Source organism: Leptosomus discolor, chromosome 19 (assembly GCF_034619465.1).
Source record: "Leptosomus discolor isolate bLepDis1 chromosome 19, bLepDis1.hap2, whole genome shotgun sequence".
Taxonomy (NCBI): domain Eukaryota; kingdom Metazoa; phylum Chordata; class Aves; order Leptosomiformes; family Leptosomidae; genus Leptosomus; species Leptosomus discolor.
The window spans coordinates 8,987,325-9,002,506 of record NC_141409.1 but is presented as its reverse complement, the minus strand read 5'-3'; the positions used below and the strand labels follow the sequence as shown (position 1 = coordinate 9,002,506).

The following is a 15,182-nucleotide window of genomic DNA, read 5'->3' as shown; positions in this document are numbered from 1 at the left end:
GCTGAACTGGAGAGGAAAGCAGCACTGAATGCAGCTGCTAGGCCATGAACCACTGTGTATAAGAGAACTGCTTCAGACCTTCAGCTGAACAAAAAGCAGCAAAGTCAGCCTCTGAATATTTCTGCTTCACCCATTGTTGCTGAAAATATGGCTTCCACCTCTCCCTCCCACGGCACGCTGCACCTTTCCTAGCAGAAGGAGCCTGCAATTTGGTAGCTGATTTCCAGTCAAAGCAAAAGCAACTCCCAAAGGAATAAATCATTAGGGCCCGACCCTTCAGCAGTGGAGACGGCAAGAAGTATCCCCCTACAGACCATATCCACATTCTATACATCTCCATTCTCCTCTTCCCCCAGCCAAATTTGTATCAGCGTACCAGCACCCTTGGCATTTCTGCGCCTTGAGGATCAGAGGCTTTCCTTTTGACTCAAGCGCACCACAAACTGCACTAACCTTGTACTAGCTTTAAACGAACAAACAAAAAATATATATCAGAGAAGAAGGATATTGCACCATAGAAATTTGGGCTCTAAACTGCTTTCCATCACACAAAACTCCATTAAGTGAAAGAGAGTCTTGCCAACTGCAGCTGACAGTCACGCAAAGGTGAGGAATGGAATGAAGCTCACATGCATTTCTTGGCCTTTCCTGCACAGAATAATTCAGACATAATATATAAATAGAGCAGTGAAACAATTACTTTTTCACCTAGACCTACAACATCAAATACGTATAAATAAATTCTAGTGTTTTATTCTGTTGGGGGAAGGAATGGAGGGGTTAAAAGAGAAAGAAGGGTGACCTTTTTCAACAGGAAGTATTGTAGTTCTGATGGCATTTACACCAGAGGGACTGCAGTAACTTGTATCTAGCAATAACCCAGTTTCTCCAACACATTTGACATTTTTGAAGTCATAGGTGGGAGGAAAGAGGTTAGTGTCTTTGTAAAGCTTACGTAGTGTGTCTAGGGTAGGAAAGAGATGAGAAGAGGGGGGCTCGGATAAGTCTCTTTAGCCATTACAGTTAAATTCTGGGCTGATATTAGCTAGGGCCAGCTGGGCAGAAGGATAATTTAAAAAAAAAAAAAAAAAAAAAGAAAAACCAGACAATTCTGTTGTTCATATCCCAAGGAAGAAAACAGAAAGGGGTGTGGGATGACTTACTGGTGGAGCAATCTTTGGAAAATGCTGGGAGCAGGACTAGCAGATGAGGATGCAGGTCTGGGAGATGTCTGAAGGCTGGGGAAGGGTTTGTCGCCAATCTCGCAAACCCCGTACTTTAAGCAGGATGCGAGAGAGATGCTGGCACACTCTGCTCTGAAGTTAAAAATCCGTAAAACATGAGGAAAAAAAGAGCTTTTATTTTTCTTAAAGTACCATCCTATCCCTTTCCCTTCAGGTTCTCTGCCCCGGTCAATGGGGACACCTGTGGAGAGGGGACATTACTATGTCTAAGTTAGTTTAGGTTTCTAAGCTCTTTAAAGCTACCGTATAAAATTCTTCTTTATACCTAGCTTAAAACTTCAAATGCATCCCTAGAGTTATGCAGGATCTTTCCTAGAAAGGGGGGGAAAAAAGCAAACGAAGAAAACAAGAACACCTTTCAGATCCCTTCCCAAGTACATTCTTTGTTCAAAGTATCTTCTTTGGAACCACCAACAAATGACTTGCTGCCACCTAGCAGAGGCAGACGGCACAGCCAGTTAGCAAGCTATCATCTACTGCAGAAATGAAGTTTTCTTGCCCTCACTTCAGAATGACCAGCCTACTTTACATTTTGAAAGAGCTGAACAACACAAACCAAGTTAGCTGAAAGTAGCTGAGTTTACTTAAGACTACTGCCAGCTGAAGGACTTCAAGCCCTTTCAAGAACTTGTAAGTCCATCCTAAAAAAGAAAATAAAAAAATCTACATACACACGTGCACACCCCCCCCCCCCCCCCCCCAAACCAAACAGCCAAAGAAATAAAACCCAACCCCCTCCCACTGGGACCTTCCTTTCACAGATCATCAAACACGGGTGAGGAAGTGTGAGGTGACGATACTGCAATACACACTATATGCAACGGCATCAAAAGTAAAGAACCCTTTGCTGTTCATCTGGGGAAGGAGAGTAAAAGGAGGACTCCAAACTGCCTCTGCAACCGTGTGCTTCCAACCCAAAAAAGGAGGTTCCAGGTGTGCCAGAACGGCTGCCCTGCAGAGGGGCTCCCTTACCAATGTGTTTCTATGCAAATTTTACAAAAGGCCATGAGTTAGGAGGAACAGAAAGCAGGACTTAGGGAAAAAGGGGAAAAGCAAAGCTTTAGGAGAGCAGCCCCGAGGGATGAACCCCATATAGAACAAGTCTCAGAAGACATGAAGAATTAGAGCGGCCAAGGTAGGGAGCATAAGAGAGAGCATCACAACTACAAAAAGTAGTCCATACAGACCCGTTGGCTCTAGCCAACTCTTCTGACCCATGTGTGGTGGTAAGAATTTTCTTCTTAACAGATTTCACATTTCGTAAATCCATGATTTACATTTTGTGTTCGGCAGTCACTAAACAATCCCAAACCCACAAAAAACCCACCACCACAAACCTAGATTCAGATGAGCTTGCAACAGAAGTTTGGTGGGGTTTTTTTTTTTTCCTTAAAACGAAAATGCCATGTTTTGTTGTGCACAAGGCACCCCAAAGCCACAATTAAAGTGGTGCAAGTTTCAAGACTAATGCACTGATCTACTATATACCTTTAGTACACATTTACTTCTAACGCAAGCACTGCTTCTAGCTTAAAACAAAAATACTGAAGAATTAATGAATGCCGTAACTGTCCTGTTTTGTTTTTTTTTTTTTAAACAAATAATCTGAAAGGCTAGATCATCTGGGGAATATATACCCAAACAAACTCAATTTAGAAGAATCATAATTCTCAACATAGCACAGAACTGTATATAAAACTAAGCAGTTTTGTCAGAACATAGTTTTAGCTGAAGGGAATTCTTTTTTGGAAGGAATGAGGAAAGCAGAAATAAGGGGGAGGGGAAATGAGAGAACATATAAAAGTTCTGCTATAAACAAAGATATAGCTTTTTTTGTAAAAACCTCAGCTGCCTTTAAAATGAAAAACCTCAAACTAACCCCCCCTCCCCCAGTTGCCACTCTGCTGAGACAGAAGTAGGGAAGGAGAAGGATGGGCTTTGTCAAGTGAGCGATCACAGCTACCTGTGGGTGGGGCATGGGGGGGAAAACACAAAATAAAAATGGCTCGAGCCACGTAAAAGTCACATGGTTGGTTTGTTTTAAAGCAAGCAGGTCAATGTCATATCCACTGTTTCAATCTGCTTTGTTGGGAGAGGGGCTTGGATGATGTCGCTGTAGTCAGTCAACGTGGGGCAGGGAGTAGATCTGGCGAGATTTTTCAGGAGATCCAGTGGGGTCCAGTCTAAGCTGCAGGGCCTCTCAGGCAGCAGGACCAGCGGGGCATCAGAGGTGCTCCTAGGCCTTGCTCTCCTCCACTTTGACTGCCTGAGGTTTGATCGCTCCTGTGCGCACTGGCTTCATCTGGTTTGCAGAGGCTGTTTCTTGCAGCTTTACTGCTCCCAGATTGGCTTTATTTTCATCCACCCGCTGCTTTGCCTTTTGACACACAAAACCAAAGCATTAGCTAGCACAGACACCTCCGTGCAGTTACAAAAAGCAAACTCTGACCATCGTGCATGCAAGACAAAGCTGCTCCAAAAATCAGGTATTTCTTCTATTCTGTCACACTGCTGTCCTAAGACACCTCACAGGTAAGGATCTCCAAGTGTCTCACGTGTCTGGCAATGCAGGTAACTCAAAAACTCAACACCAACCAACCCGTACACTGCAGAACAGGTAATCCTCTAATCTCTCCTGACTTTCAAATCATGCAGCATTACTCTCGGACTCAGTGCAACACCCACCTACCCACTCTCCCTGCAGGCAAAGTAACAGCTCCCACATACAGCTTCAGTACACAGGCCTTTCTGCCACTCCTCTGCAGTCCAAGGCACAAGCATGACAGTACACAAGAGCAGATGCTGTTGGGGCAAACAAAGTACCGAGGTACACTACCTGTTGTACATAGTGTCCTTGCACAGAGCCCATACTAACTGCTGGTCCAGACGGCTTCCCGCTTGGGCTGGCAGAGCTAGGCCTGGAAATCGAAGAGTCGACAATATTCATGGAGTAAATTCTACAATGGAATGAGAACCTTATTCATGTGTGAAAGAAAAAAAAAAAAAAGAAAAAAAAAAAAGACAGCAGAAGCAGCAGTAGACAGGGCACAAGTCTGTGCTGTGCAGATCAGCGAGCTCCCTAGCCCAAAAGACAACACATGGATTGGTTAGGAGTTAAAGTAGCTGCATGTCCCAAAAGGCTCAACGACCTGAAGGTTTGGAATGTGTAGACACAAGCACCTCTCATCTTGAGAGGACCATGCTGGAAACTAAAGTTTATCCAATGATCCTCATATTTTCCACCTTAACAAGGAACACACAAGAGCACAGATCGATTCAAATTTGTCTTTAAGACTCAGTAAACAAACAACTTTACGCACTTCCCACAAGCACAAAGGGCCAAGTCAGACACCCGCTGGCCCACCCCCCAAAATGAAAGCCATGATCATGCATTTCGATACAAGTATCTGGACTACAGTAAGCACAATCTACACGTGAAAACCTACAAGTGAATCTTGTACAGGGATGATGCATGCACCATGTCACTGCAAACAGGGAACACTACTACTTCGTCCCCGTTCTGACTACAAAGGCGAAGTTCTGTAAACATTTTACCTGTACGTATGTGGTGACGGTACAGACCCTCCGGAGGACATATTCTGTTTACCATCGGAGAAATGAAACCCTTTCATTTCCATTTGGGAGGACTACAGAGGAAAATGAGCGAGAGAGAGTATCATCTTTGCATTCACAAATCACTCATTACTTCATGTAAACACTTTAGCCAAATCTTTGCCCTTCTACCCATCGTGCCCATTAAAAGAAACATTTTTCAGGTGAAGAAAGTGAGGCTTGTAAGTGCAATAATCTGCTTGTATTTAACCAACAAGCCAGCAGCACGAGCAAATACAGAACCTGGAAGTTAACTGCTGTGCTCTCTCTTCCCCTATAATACACAAACTTATGATATGAATCCATCAAACCAGACATGACATTAATATACCTACTCAAATGGACAAGCTTCACAACAGTGTGAAATATCTGGGCAGTATTCCAACTGTGTCTGGAGCTCACCACCCCTCAAGCACTCTGGGGAAACCTGTGTGAACATGTAATAAAACTGGAGACTCCAAACTGGATCAAGGCAGGATGGGGCTCCCTGGAAACAGAATGGTGACCAGCAGCAAAACCTGAAAAACTGCCAGCCTGCGCGTTGGAGATGAGGGGAAAAGGGCTCCTTCATTTTAACACCAATCCTTGGCTTTGATATTTAAGGATCCCAAACAAGGCAGTCTCCCCTTTAACAAGCAAGATTGAGGAGTGAAACTTCAGTGCAGGAGGGGTTAATGAATGCCAAGATGAGCACAAAGGAGTTAATCCTTACCTCCCTGCTGGTAGCAAGAACAGAAGGCTGGGATCCAGGAGGGAGGATTCTTCGGGGAGCTCCCACAGGCAGGTTTTGCCCCTGAGGAAGCTGAATGGACTGTGGTAGAATCAGAGGCTGCTGGCCAGAGCCATAGCGGGGCAGAGGAAGCTGGGAGCCAGGCACAGGCATTGTTAGCTGTGTGACAAGGACACGTAGTTAACTTAATGGCAGTAACAGCGCTGCGTTTGACACGCTGTCTCCTACCCTGAAAGCTCAGCATTGCTAAAAGGAAGCTCACAAACAGTGCAGTCTGGCACAGAATAAATGCAAATCAATGTAACAGGGACTTTCACACCGAAATGCATGTTCTGGTAGTGTTGCCAACACCCTATCAGCTGGGTGTTTTAACATGGCATCGATTTAACATAACTGCAGTCAGACACAGGGCTTTTCTCCTTGCCTAGAACCGTCACCCAGTTTTTCAGTCCTCCTCAGGGTCACTGCATGGGTTTATTTTCTCTTGACAGGATGGCAGCGTCAGACAGCTCAGTGTCAGGCATTTTGTTTGCAGCTCTGATGCCCAAACCAGAAAGTCTGCTACCGTTTCATGCCAAAGCATTTTGAGGACTGGACCTCTTGAGAAAGCGATGGTGACCTCAGCAAGACGTTCTGCAGTGAGCTTCAAACTGATGAAGGTAATAATTAAAAAAAAAAAATGCAGCTCAGGACTCAAGAGCCTCCTATTCCCTCCAATTCATCTGGCAGTTCTCAAATTGCTGGATTTGGGAGGTTATGACAACACTTTGTAATGAATAAATAAATAAAAATCTAAGGCTGGCAAAAGAGACCAAGTTAAGTAGCTTATGATGGATGAAGCATTTTTTTTTTCAAATATTTAGTTTGCCAGTATTTTCCTCAGCTAAGTTACTTTCAGAATCACTCTTTGTGTCGGTCACAACATAAAAATCCCTCTTTAAACAAAAAAACAAACCTTAACATGTTGCACAGAATAAATGTAAGATGAGTTTAATAAAAGCACGAAACTTCTGCAGAGAATCAGAACACATGTCCACAAATACAGATATGCTCACAGTAGGATTCAATGTCTTTATCTGAACCATGCTTTACAAAAACTTCTTTTGCACAATGAATTTCTTGTTAAGATGCTGCCAAAGAGGTCAGCAGAAGCTGTAAATAAGACCTGGATAACAAATGAATTGAGAAGACAGACGAGCATTTAATGAAAGGTCCTAGCTACCCTCGAAGCCGAGTTAAATCTGGAGACAACTGGGATTTGGCTCTCAGAAGAGGTACTTCTAGAACAACTATTGCATCATAGCCTCCAGTGCATGAAGCACTGCAAGGTTTGAGCCGCATGAACGGTCTATATGGAGGGCGAGAACTTACAAGTCACAAAATGACATCTCAGCAGGGACAGACAAGTAATTAGCAAGAATCTCATTAAATAAGATGATGCCTGTTTGAAACAATGGTTCAGAGTCTCTCGGGGAAATCTTTTGCCTTTTTACAAAGAGCTTAGTTCACACAAACACATGACTCAGCACAAATACTAGTTTCAACCCAGTCTCAGAAACAAGTGGCTGTGAAACACCCTGTACAAGGGAGTGGCTTGCAAGCCCCGCTCCTAACCTGCGTAAGCTGAGAGTCCATCATCTGGGAGGCTCCCATACCAGCCGCCTGGTTTATCTGGCCTTCATAAACCAGCGTCTGGCTTCCATTCATGGGCTGGTAGGGGGACCCAGACTGGGTTTTCACCACCTCCAAGGGCTGCATGCCTGGGAAGGCGGAATATGGAGGCTTCAGAGCAGTGCCTCCTGTCAGGACCATGGTGCTGGGTTGAGACAGACTGGGGTGCATATACACCTGAGACCTGGAAAAGAAAAATATCCTCAAGTCATTACACAGAAACTCTTTGGAGACTATACACACACCCCCGCTGCAACCAGCAAGCAGTTCTCAGACTCTACAGAATTGACAGCTTAGAAATAAGCTGTGATGCCACTTTCCATTTTAGTTAAGGGTTTTTTTACTTTCACTTTTAAGCCCTTACAACCATGCCCTTGTGTTGCAGAATATTCAACAGAATGATGCTGTGTCCTATATAAAGTTTACGTTTTAATATCCTCCACACTATGCTCTGGATTGATACTACAGGAAGACTCAGGTTACCAGAATTCTGTGGCAGTTTTGCAAAGCAGAAAAGAATCAGAAGTTAAAAGATTCAAACAACTCTAGCAAAAAAACTGTGGTTTTTTTTTAAACCTCAGTGTCTAGGTTTTTGAGGCCTTGAAGGACTATTCTGATCATTCACTCTCATCTCATGCCGGAAAGGTGGTACAGAGTATGGTTCCCAGAGCAAGTCCAACTAAGTAAGCAGTTCCTGTAGCCAAGTACTGCTGCTGTAAACTTGTCTTTGATTTACTAGTTCCAATCCCACAATTTTTTCTCCAAAGTGCAGGCATTTATTCTGTTCTTGTCAGTTTGTATCTAATAAAAACAGTTATTTAATTTCGCTATACTCAGCTCCGATCAAACTGTCTCTTTGTCTTCTCTCCAGTAGTAAACCAAATACTGTAAGCTCTGGGTTTCTAACTAGTAAGTTTGCTTGCCAGCCCACAAACCTCCTCTTTCTGCATCTTTCTCAAGATTTGCCTCCCCCTTTGAGAGGGTAGGCAGTAAAACTGGATAACTTTCCAAGGACGGTCTTTGCCATTGTCCCACAAAGAAACATGCTACAGAGCACCATATGTGTCCCGATATCCTTGCTCTCCATCCTGGCAGGGTTACTAGGGGAAGGAAACAGCAAGAGGAGTGTGGAGTGTCTGATCAACGTACATAGCCATGAGGAATGTAAGAGATCAAGCCACAAGGAAATGAAAACTGGAAGCAGTTACCTGAAGGGCTGTATGGAGCTGTACATCTCCTGGGACTGGGAAACAGGCAGACCACCCCTCAGCCCAAGCTGAGCTTGGGCCTGTAAGGATGTGTGGAGGGAAATGGGAATCTGTTGAGCAGCAGCAGCCTGCAGAAGAAATTAAGATGACTGAGAGGTACAAGAGGAGCCAGAAACTCTCCCGAGGCTGTTAAAAATCCATCAGTTTGCTCCCTGAGTCAGTCTGCCACGACAACCACCTCCACTGTGCCTTTACCAAGCCCCTGCATCATTCAGCAGAACAGCAACACACTGACAGGGGAAGATACTGCACAGGCACCCAAGAGGGAAGGACTGATGCCTGCAAGAGGCTTTCGATGGACACACGAGGGGACCAACGTGCTCCACACGCAGAACAGGCACTGACAATCCCAGCTCTCACTTCTTACCTTGAAGGGGCTCTCCCCAACCCTATCATCATCCTGTGTGCTAAGGCTCATCAGTATTAACTGGTGGTGGAATTTACTGAAAGTCACTTTATCTCACACTGACCCCTCAGCATCTGCTTCAGTTAAACCCAGTCCAAAGGCACTGGTACAAAAGGGGAAAATAATCCTCAACTCCCTCACTTCAGTTTCACTAATCTGTAACGCCCACTGGGAAGCAGCATCCAAGGAATCTAAAGGGAGCCACATCTAAGCTCCTTTGGGCTATCAGAGAGATAATCGACTCCTTGTTTCTTAAATGCCACCCTGAAGGCTCCCTGAGAAACCAACAGCTAGTTGTGTTTCTCCCTTACCTGTTGGTAGCTTTGCTGCTGAGGTATCGTCTGAGGGACCAGGCGGGGCTGACTCGCAAACACATGGCCATCCAGATACAGGGGTGGAATATGGTTACCTAAACATCAGAGAAGGCAGGCTGTAAATTCAAGGTACAGGGGAGACACAGACACAGTACACTGCAGAGACCTGCAGGTCAAGACGATTTCCTACCTCTCGGCAACCAGCTCAGCAAGTCAACACAAATATAGTACCCATTCAGAAAGGCCTGTAAAGCTCCTAAGTCCGCATACTAGAGCCAGCAGCCCACTTACAGCAGCAGGCTTCCTGAGATTTAATCATACCCTTCTGTAAGAGGCTAAATGTAAACCCAGGTTTCCCTCCTCCACAAAAAAAAAAACCCTCAGAGACACTAACAGTTCAGGAATTGGTAATCTGCACTCCAAACTGTTCCTGAAAACCAGAAACCTGCCCTGCAATCATCTTTGCAGCTAGAAGGGACAGAAAGAGCAAACATGGTGTTTGAGACCTTCACACAAAAGCCATACTCACCCCAAGGGTGGCACCAATTAAAGAGTGCTGTGCCACTCCCATGGTTCCGTACAGATTTGAACCACTGGATTTACAAGCAAAATTAGGGTGGGTGGGGAAGGAAATCACCTGACTTGGAACAATCTGTTTCCCAAGTGGAAGCTAGTAACAGAGTCACTACAGTGGTCCACTTGCTGACACTTCTGTCCAGCACATTCCACTCCATTTGTGAATTGAGGAATAAGGATAGCGCATGCATGATTGGTCCTTCGGGACCCACGAGTCCAACAATCCAAGTACACTTCCTTTTTCCACATGCTCTCCCTAATACACATTATCTAACATGACTGTGCTTATGCTTTTCCTCTAACTCAAAGACAGCAACATCTTCCCACCTCCCAGAGTTCTGCAAACTGTAAGCAAGTTGCGTCATTACACACAAAAAGCAGAAAGGTGCTTAGAACCTGCGACTTAAATAGCAAAGTGAGCAGAGGAATGGTTGATATTGGGACTGTTGAAGTCCCTCAGCCATAGGTTTCTTCCCTTCTCTTTTATTGAGCACACAGTGAAGGGTAAGCAGGATCTACTGAGCCATCAGAGAGACTTGCCACTACACAGGAAAAGTCGTCCTTGTGCTAAGTTTGTATCAGTCACACTGAAGTAACACTCTTCAAAGGGGAGAGACTGTCCCTCTTCCTGCCTTGACTGCATCGTTAAGAATCTGTTAAATACCAGCCAGCCAGCTACTTTCCATGGAAGCTCTTCTCACCATGCTCTCGTCTATCAGAATCAGAGGGTGATTCCCCAGACACCAACCAGACAATGCAAATACTGCTGCCGCAGTTTGCAGGTACCTGGAATAGATGCAGAAGGTGCTACGGACGCCACAGGCATAGGAGGCATAGAAACTCCACCAAAAGAGCTGTAGCTGACACCATTGGAAGCTCCAACACTGGAAGGAGGCTGGATGCCTGAGCCTGCGCCTCCTGGGGAGTTCTGTTCTGGTAAACTAGGAGAGTTTTCCCAAGCTTTACGAGCAGACTCCATCTATGGAAATGAAGGACAATAACTACAGACAGTTCAAATGGGGAGGACAATACTGAAGCCTAGAGTTGCTCATCTATGACCTATTAGTTCAAATTCAATCTAGTCTAGTCATAGAGGAAAGCCAGCAGGTCTCAGGTCAGTGAGTTTCACACCAAGTTCCAATGGGCAAGCATCCTTCAGAAACACTCAGTCCCCCTTGGTATTTGCTTGAGCTTTTGGGTTTGGGGTGGTGTTGTTTTTTTTTTCTTTTGGTTTATTTTAGGGGTTTTGTTGTTGTTTTGTATGTTTGGGGTTTTTTTTCTTTCTTTCTTTCTTTCTCTAAACCATCAGGCACTTTGGATCCCTGACCAGCCATCCTACCCAGCTACTGCAAGAGCAGGAAAGCTCTGTTGCACTTGTTCTACCATTGGTGAGGACTTCAGTAGCCAGGACTACTGAAACACAAGCCCTTCTACCCGTGCTGAACAGCAGATACGCACAACTTTTACAGAAGCTAATTAAAGATTTAGCAGTACCTAACAAAATGCTCTGAGAAAGCTCTCTCCATCCTCATTACTCTGGCCATGGAGACACGGGTTCCATACCTAGGACAAACACACATGCCAGCTTGCTTACCTTAAGAGTAAGGTCTGCAGTGGGGAAGGACATTGGGTTCAGGCCAATGCACCGCTGGAGGTGATGATCTCTTCGCAGAATGGGAATGGACTGCGTTAACCCTGCCTGAGGGGAGAATCGTACATGGTGAATACTTTAAACTCTTATGAGAATGTCATGAGCTACCAAGGCTGACAGAGCCTCAGCTGGCAGCTCTAGTAAATATGCTTCAAAGGACTCAATCCTCAGTGGTACTGCAGGAGTTAAGTACCTCATTCAACCATGATCCATCTGGCTGCTGGAATAAATGAAACTTCAGTTATGTGCAACGACACCAGCTCTGTCGAGTTACACCAGCTTCCACTTAAACATCAATTTGATCCAGTAACTTCAATTTGCAAAGAGTTCCCCTTCCTGACCCGTATTTGTAATTTACCCAAATTTCAGACAAAACCTGTTTCTGAAAGAGCACTTCTGAAAAGAAACACCCTTTAGAACAACCCTCCAAAAATCAAACAGCCTACAAACTTGAAGACATTTCAAAAGAAGCTTTCTGAGCATCTCACATTGCTGTCCACAGCTGAGCTATCAGCTGGGCTTTCAGCGTGCTCACTCTACCACGTACAATAATTAAACACCCACATGGCCTGAATAAGCTGAGAAACCTCCAAAACGGCTCAATTAAGTTAGTTCCCTACCTTGCTGTGGCAGGTGAGACCTTCTAAAGAAGCTGGAAGTCCAGGCCTAAAACCATCACTATCATGTCCATTAACAGCACTCTTTTGTGTCTCAGGGGAGGAGACACGTGATCTGAGATCTGCTCTGATTTTTGCACAGGTCACAATGATAACGAGTTGCTCCCTATACCACTTCTGAGCTAGTGATGCTTGCTTTATCAAGGTACCTTGAGGGCACAGATTTTCATTATGGATTTTACTTATGCGTGCTGCCTAAGCATTAAGCGTGAACTCAACTGCAAAGAAATACGCTTGCTCTCTTTGGAAGCATCTGAGGTTTAACTACGGAGTACCTCCAATGAATCAATGCCAAAAGAAGAAAGAAGTACTTACATTACTGGCCAAGGCATCCTGTAATTTGGTGACAGGGTTAGCTGCAGTGCCGGAGGCAGACCCAGGTGGCAAGCTGAAGTCCGAGTCCTGAAAAAGCAACGCACACAAAATTCAAATCCAGGTCCAAGGGCCACTCATCCGCTTCTCATCGTTAATGACTTTATCCTGCACGATGACACTACAAACTAACCATTGTCCTTCAGTAAGCCTTGCTGGAAGAGAACAAAAAGACACCTCTCAGCACTCAGCAGCAGGCAACCCTCAGAGGCACACAAAGGCTTAGATGGCCACGATTTTGTTCCTCACCTCTGTTACCACCCCAGCTGGTCCTTGGGACAATATTTCCAAGAGGGTATTATTACATGTTTGCCAAGGCATCTTTGAGTACCTGGTTTGTGTCAGTAATGAAATGTACGGCACATCTACAGCTGGAAGCTTCCTCTAAATAAATCGTTCTGCTTCAAAGCACCTTTCATATCTAAACAAGCTCTAATCACCAAGAAGATAAAATTAAATTCAATCCTCACTTTAGGATTTACTCCAAATTCAATGGGTGGCACAGGAAGTACAGAATCCACGTGAATTTCCACCCCGTTCACAGGGGGAATATTCCCTTCCAGCCGTTCCGTTCCCTCTGAACCCTTTCTGTTTTTCAGGGAGCGTTCGTTGCCGATCGGTCCAGGCTTGTGTTCCTTGTTCTGTCCCGAGCCTTGATCTGAATCCTTAACAGGAAAGCAGAGAGGCTGAGACACAAAGACCGAATAACCCAATCTCAAGCCTTAAAAATGCTATAAAGAACAACACAACCACTTCACAAGGTCTCCCACTATGTGCTCTGGCTTGGCTGCAAATCCAGGTTACCTTTTTATCAGATTGCTTCTGCACTTGCTCCTTCTGGCAGTCAGGCTTTGGGTCCACCAGGCCAGCCCCATTCATCTCCTCTGGTTTGAGTGTGCCATATGGAGAACTGCGCTGAGAGGAGGTAGCGGAGGATTCCCGAGACTCCGCGCTCAAGTCAATGCCACTATCCCCCTGGCTGCCTTTAAAACCCTGCTATGCAAAGCACGAAATGTGTTAAAGCCCCGGACTCCGACCCAGCTCCACAAAGGAGGAAAAAAAAAATCCCAGAAAACAGCAAGACCGTGTCCCCTTTTCGAATCCCATTCTTGGTTAACTGCAAAGGAGTTGGGCCTGACCTGCAGCATCCCTTGGCTGCTGCTTCAGCTCTACACAACCTGGAACAGGTTAACCAACGCACCGATCGGATCGTGACTTTAGAGTAAGGAAAAAAAGAGTCCCACAACTAGGCTGAGAATGCCAACCTCATTTCACTTGTGACCCAAACCAGATCTGAACTCTGGTCTCCAGAGGTGAAGCCTCAGGAATCTCCTCCACCCTCCCTGCATTAAGGCCACAGCTACACACTGCTCACAGGCATGAGGCACCAAACATGACCTATGGGATTCCACCGTCCTCGACCACACTCTGCGTCCAGTTAGGAGCATAACCCTGGAATAGCTCTACAAGACAGTTACTCCAGATTTATACCCACATGTAACACCAAGCAGCGCTTGGCCCTCTAGGTCAAGATTTGAGCAGCACCAAGCTCAAATTAGAACTGCAAAGAAACAGTTTAAAATTGCACAAGCAGAGCTGATAGTCGCTAAGCACAGATGGAGCAATGAGAAGCACAAGCCACCTACGTTATTATTTTTACACACAATACCTGGATGACACATTAAGTGCCACTTACCTCGGTGGTGCTAGATTCAGTACCATTAAAGGTATTTACAGGCTTGCTCCAGGAATCACTGCCAGGAGATTGAACGGAAAGAGCTGGAAGAAAATGGAGGGCAGGGTTCATCTGCCTGAAACGCAACTGTGAGCACACCTTGTACACCGTGCATGTTACGTTATCAGCTTTCCATTTCTAGACATGAGACGGTATTTTCACCACCTCAGAAAGCTAGTGCTGCCCGTTTAGCTGAGACACGACACAGCACAGAGAAGACAGGGCACAGTGAACAAGGGTAGAGAATACGGAAGATATTTCTTAGGGAACATGCAAACAACAGGAGAAAGAGCAGAGACAGAAAGAAACAAGGGGGGCACTAGGTATTTGGGGCTAGAGGATGAGAAACGAACGAAGGCAAAGCAAGAAAACAGCTGAAGTAGATCCAGCCCAACAGGCTAGAAGATGGGACGTAGGATCTTGGTGTTACAAGACGACCCAAGAAATAGATTAGGAGACTGACATGGTCAACAACAGGAGGATGTTTGAACAGTACAGCTTTGAACAGCTGCTACTCCAGATGTCTGCTAGCTCCCCTCCCATTTCCAGCACCAGACAAGAGAAGGTTGTGTCCTTCCTGCACACACCAAAGACTCCCCAGCTGTATGAAACACTCCAGAACAGACTGACCCCAACCTACCTGGGCTGTTGCTCTCCCAGATCTCTGTGCCCAGGCTGTTTCCAGATACTGTTACATCACTCTGCTCCAAACACAAGCTGTTCTGCTTCTTAGCAAATCGAGGAGGAATGCGAGACTGAAGGACACGGGCCTTAGCTGGTGCCTGAGACAGAAAAGGCACAGGCATAAGACCTGTCACTGCACCAGGCTAACACAGTCTGCTCCTGGCCAAGTTCAAACCCTGGATTTCTAAACGCTGCAATGTGAAGAGCCCCAAACTCATGTAACAGAACCAAACAAAGTAGGT

At 45.4% G+C, this 15,182-nt stretch overlaps 1 protein-coding gene and 1 non-coding gene across 4 annotated transcripts in view; both read right to left on the bottom strand.

Annotated features, from left to right (window-relative positions):
- Positions 1-3,260: 3,260 nt before the first annotated feature.
- Positions 3,261-15,182, bottom strand: part of PRRC2B (proline rich coiled-coil 2B) — a 32,558-nt gene continuing 20,636 nt past the window's right edge. Inside the window, exons 18-31 of one of the 3 annotated variants that reach the window (XM_086475536.1) lie at positions 14,897-15,038; positions 14,218-14,300; positions 13,326-13,517; positions 12,992-13,186; positions 12,465-12,551; positions 11,416-11,520; positions 10,608-10,800; positions 9,243-9,340; positions 8,466-8,593; positions 7,201-7,441; positions 5,569-5,745; positions 4,800-4,891; positions 4,081-4,201; positions 3,261-3,621 (exon numbers count right to left, since the gene is read on the bottom strand). In XM_086475536.1, coding sequence (XP_086331662.1) covers positions 3,481-3,621; positions 4,081-4,201; positions 4,800-4,891; positions 5,569-5,745; positions 7,201-7,441; positions 8,466-8,593; positions 9,243-9,340; positions 10,608-10,800; positions 11,416-11,520; positions 12,465-12,551; positions 12,992-13,186; positions 13,326-13,517; positions 14,218-14,300; positions 14,897-15,038 — 1,995 coding nt within the window. In that variant the 3' untranslated portion in view covers positions 3,261-3,480. The remainder of the gene's footprint in view (positions 3,622-4,080; positions 4,202-4,799; positions 4,892-5,568; positions 5,746-7,200; positions 7,442-8,465; positions 8,594-9,242; positions 9,341-10,607; positions 10,801-11,415; positions 11,521-12,464; positions 12,552-12,991; positions 13,187-13,325; positions 13,518-14,217; positions 14,301-14,896; positions 15,039-15,182) is intronic. The other 2 variants (XM_009955797.2, XM_086475537.1) reach the window with 2 other exon arrangements.
- LOC147414112 (small nucleolar RNA SNORD62) lies at positions 10,274-10,356 on the bottom strand. Its single transcript, XR_015183979.1, has one exon. It is a non-coding gene; the product is annotated as a small nucleolar RNA SNORD62 (small nucleolar RNA).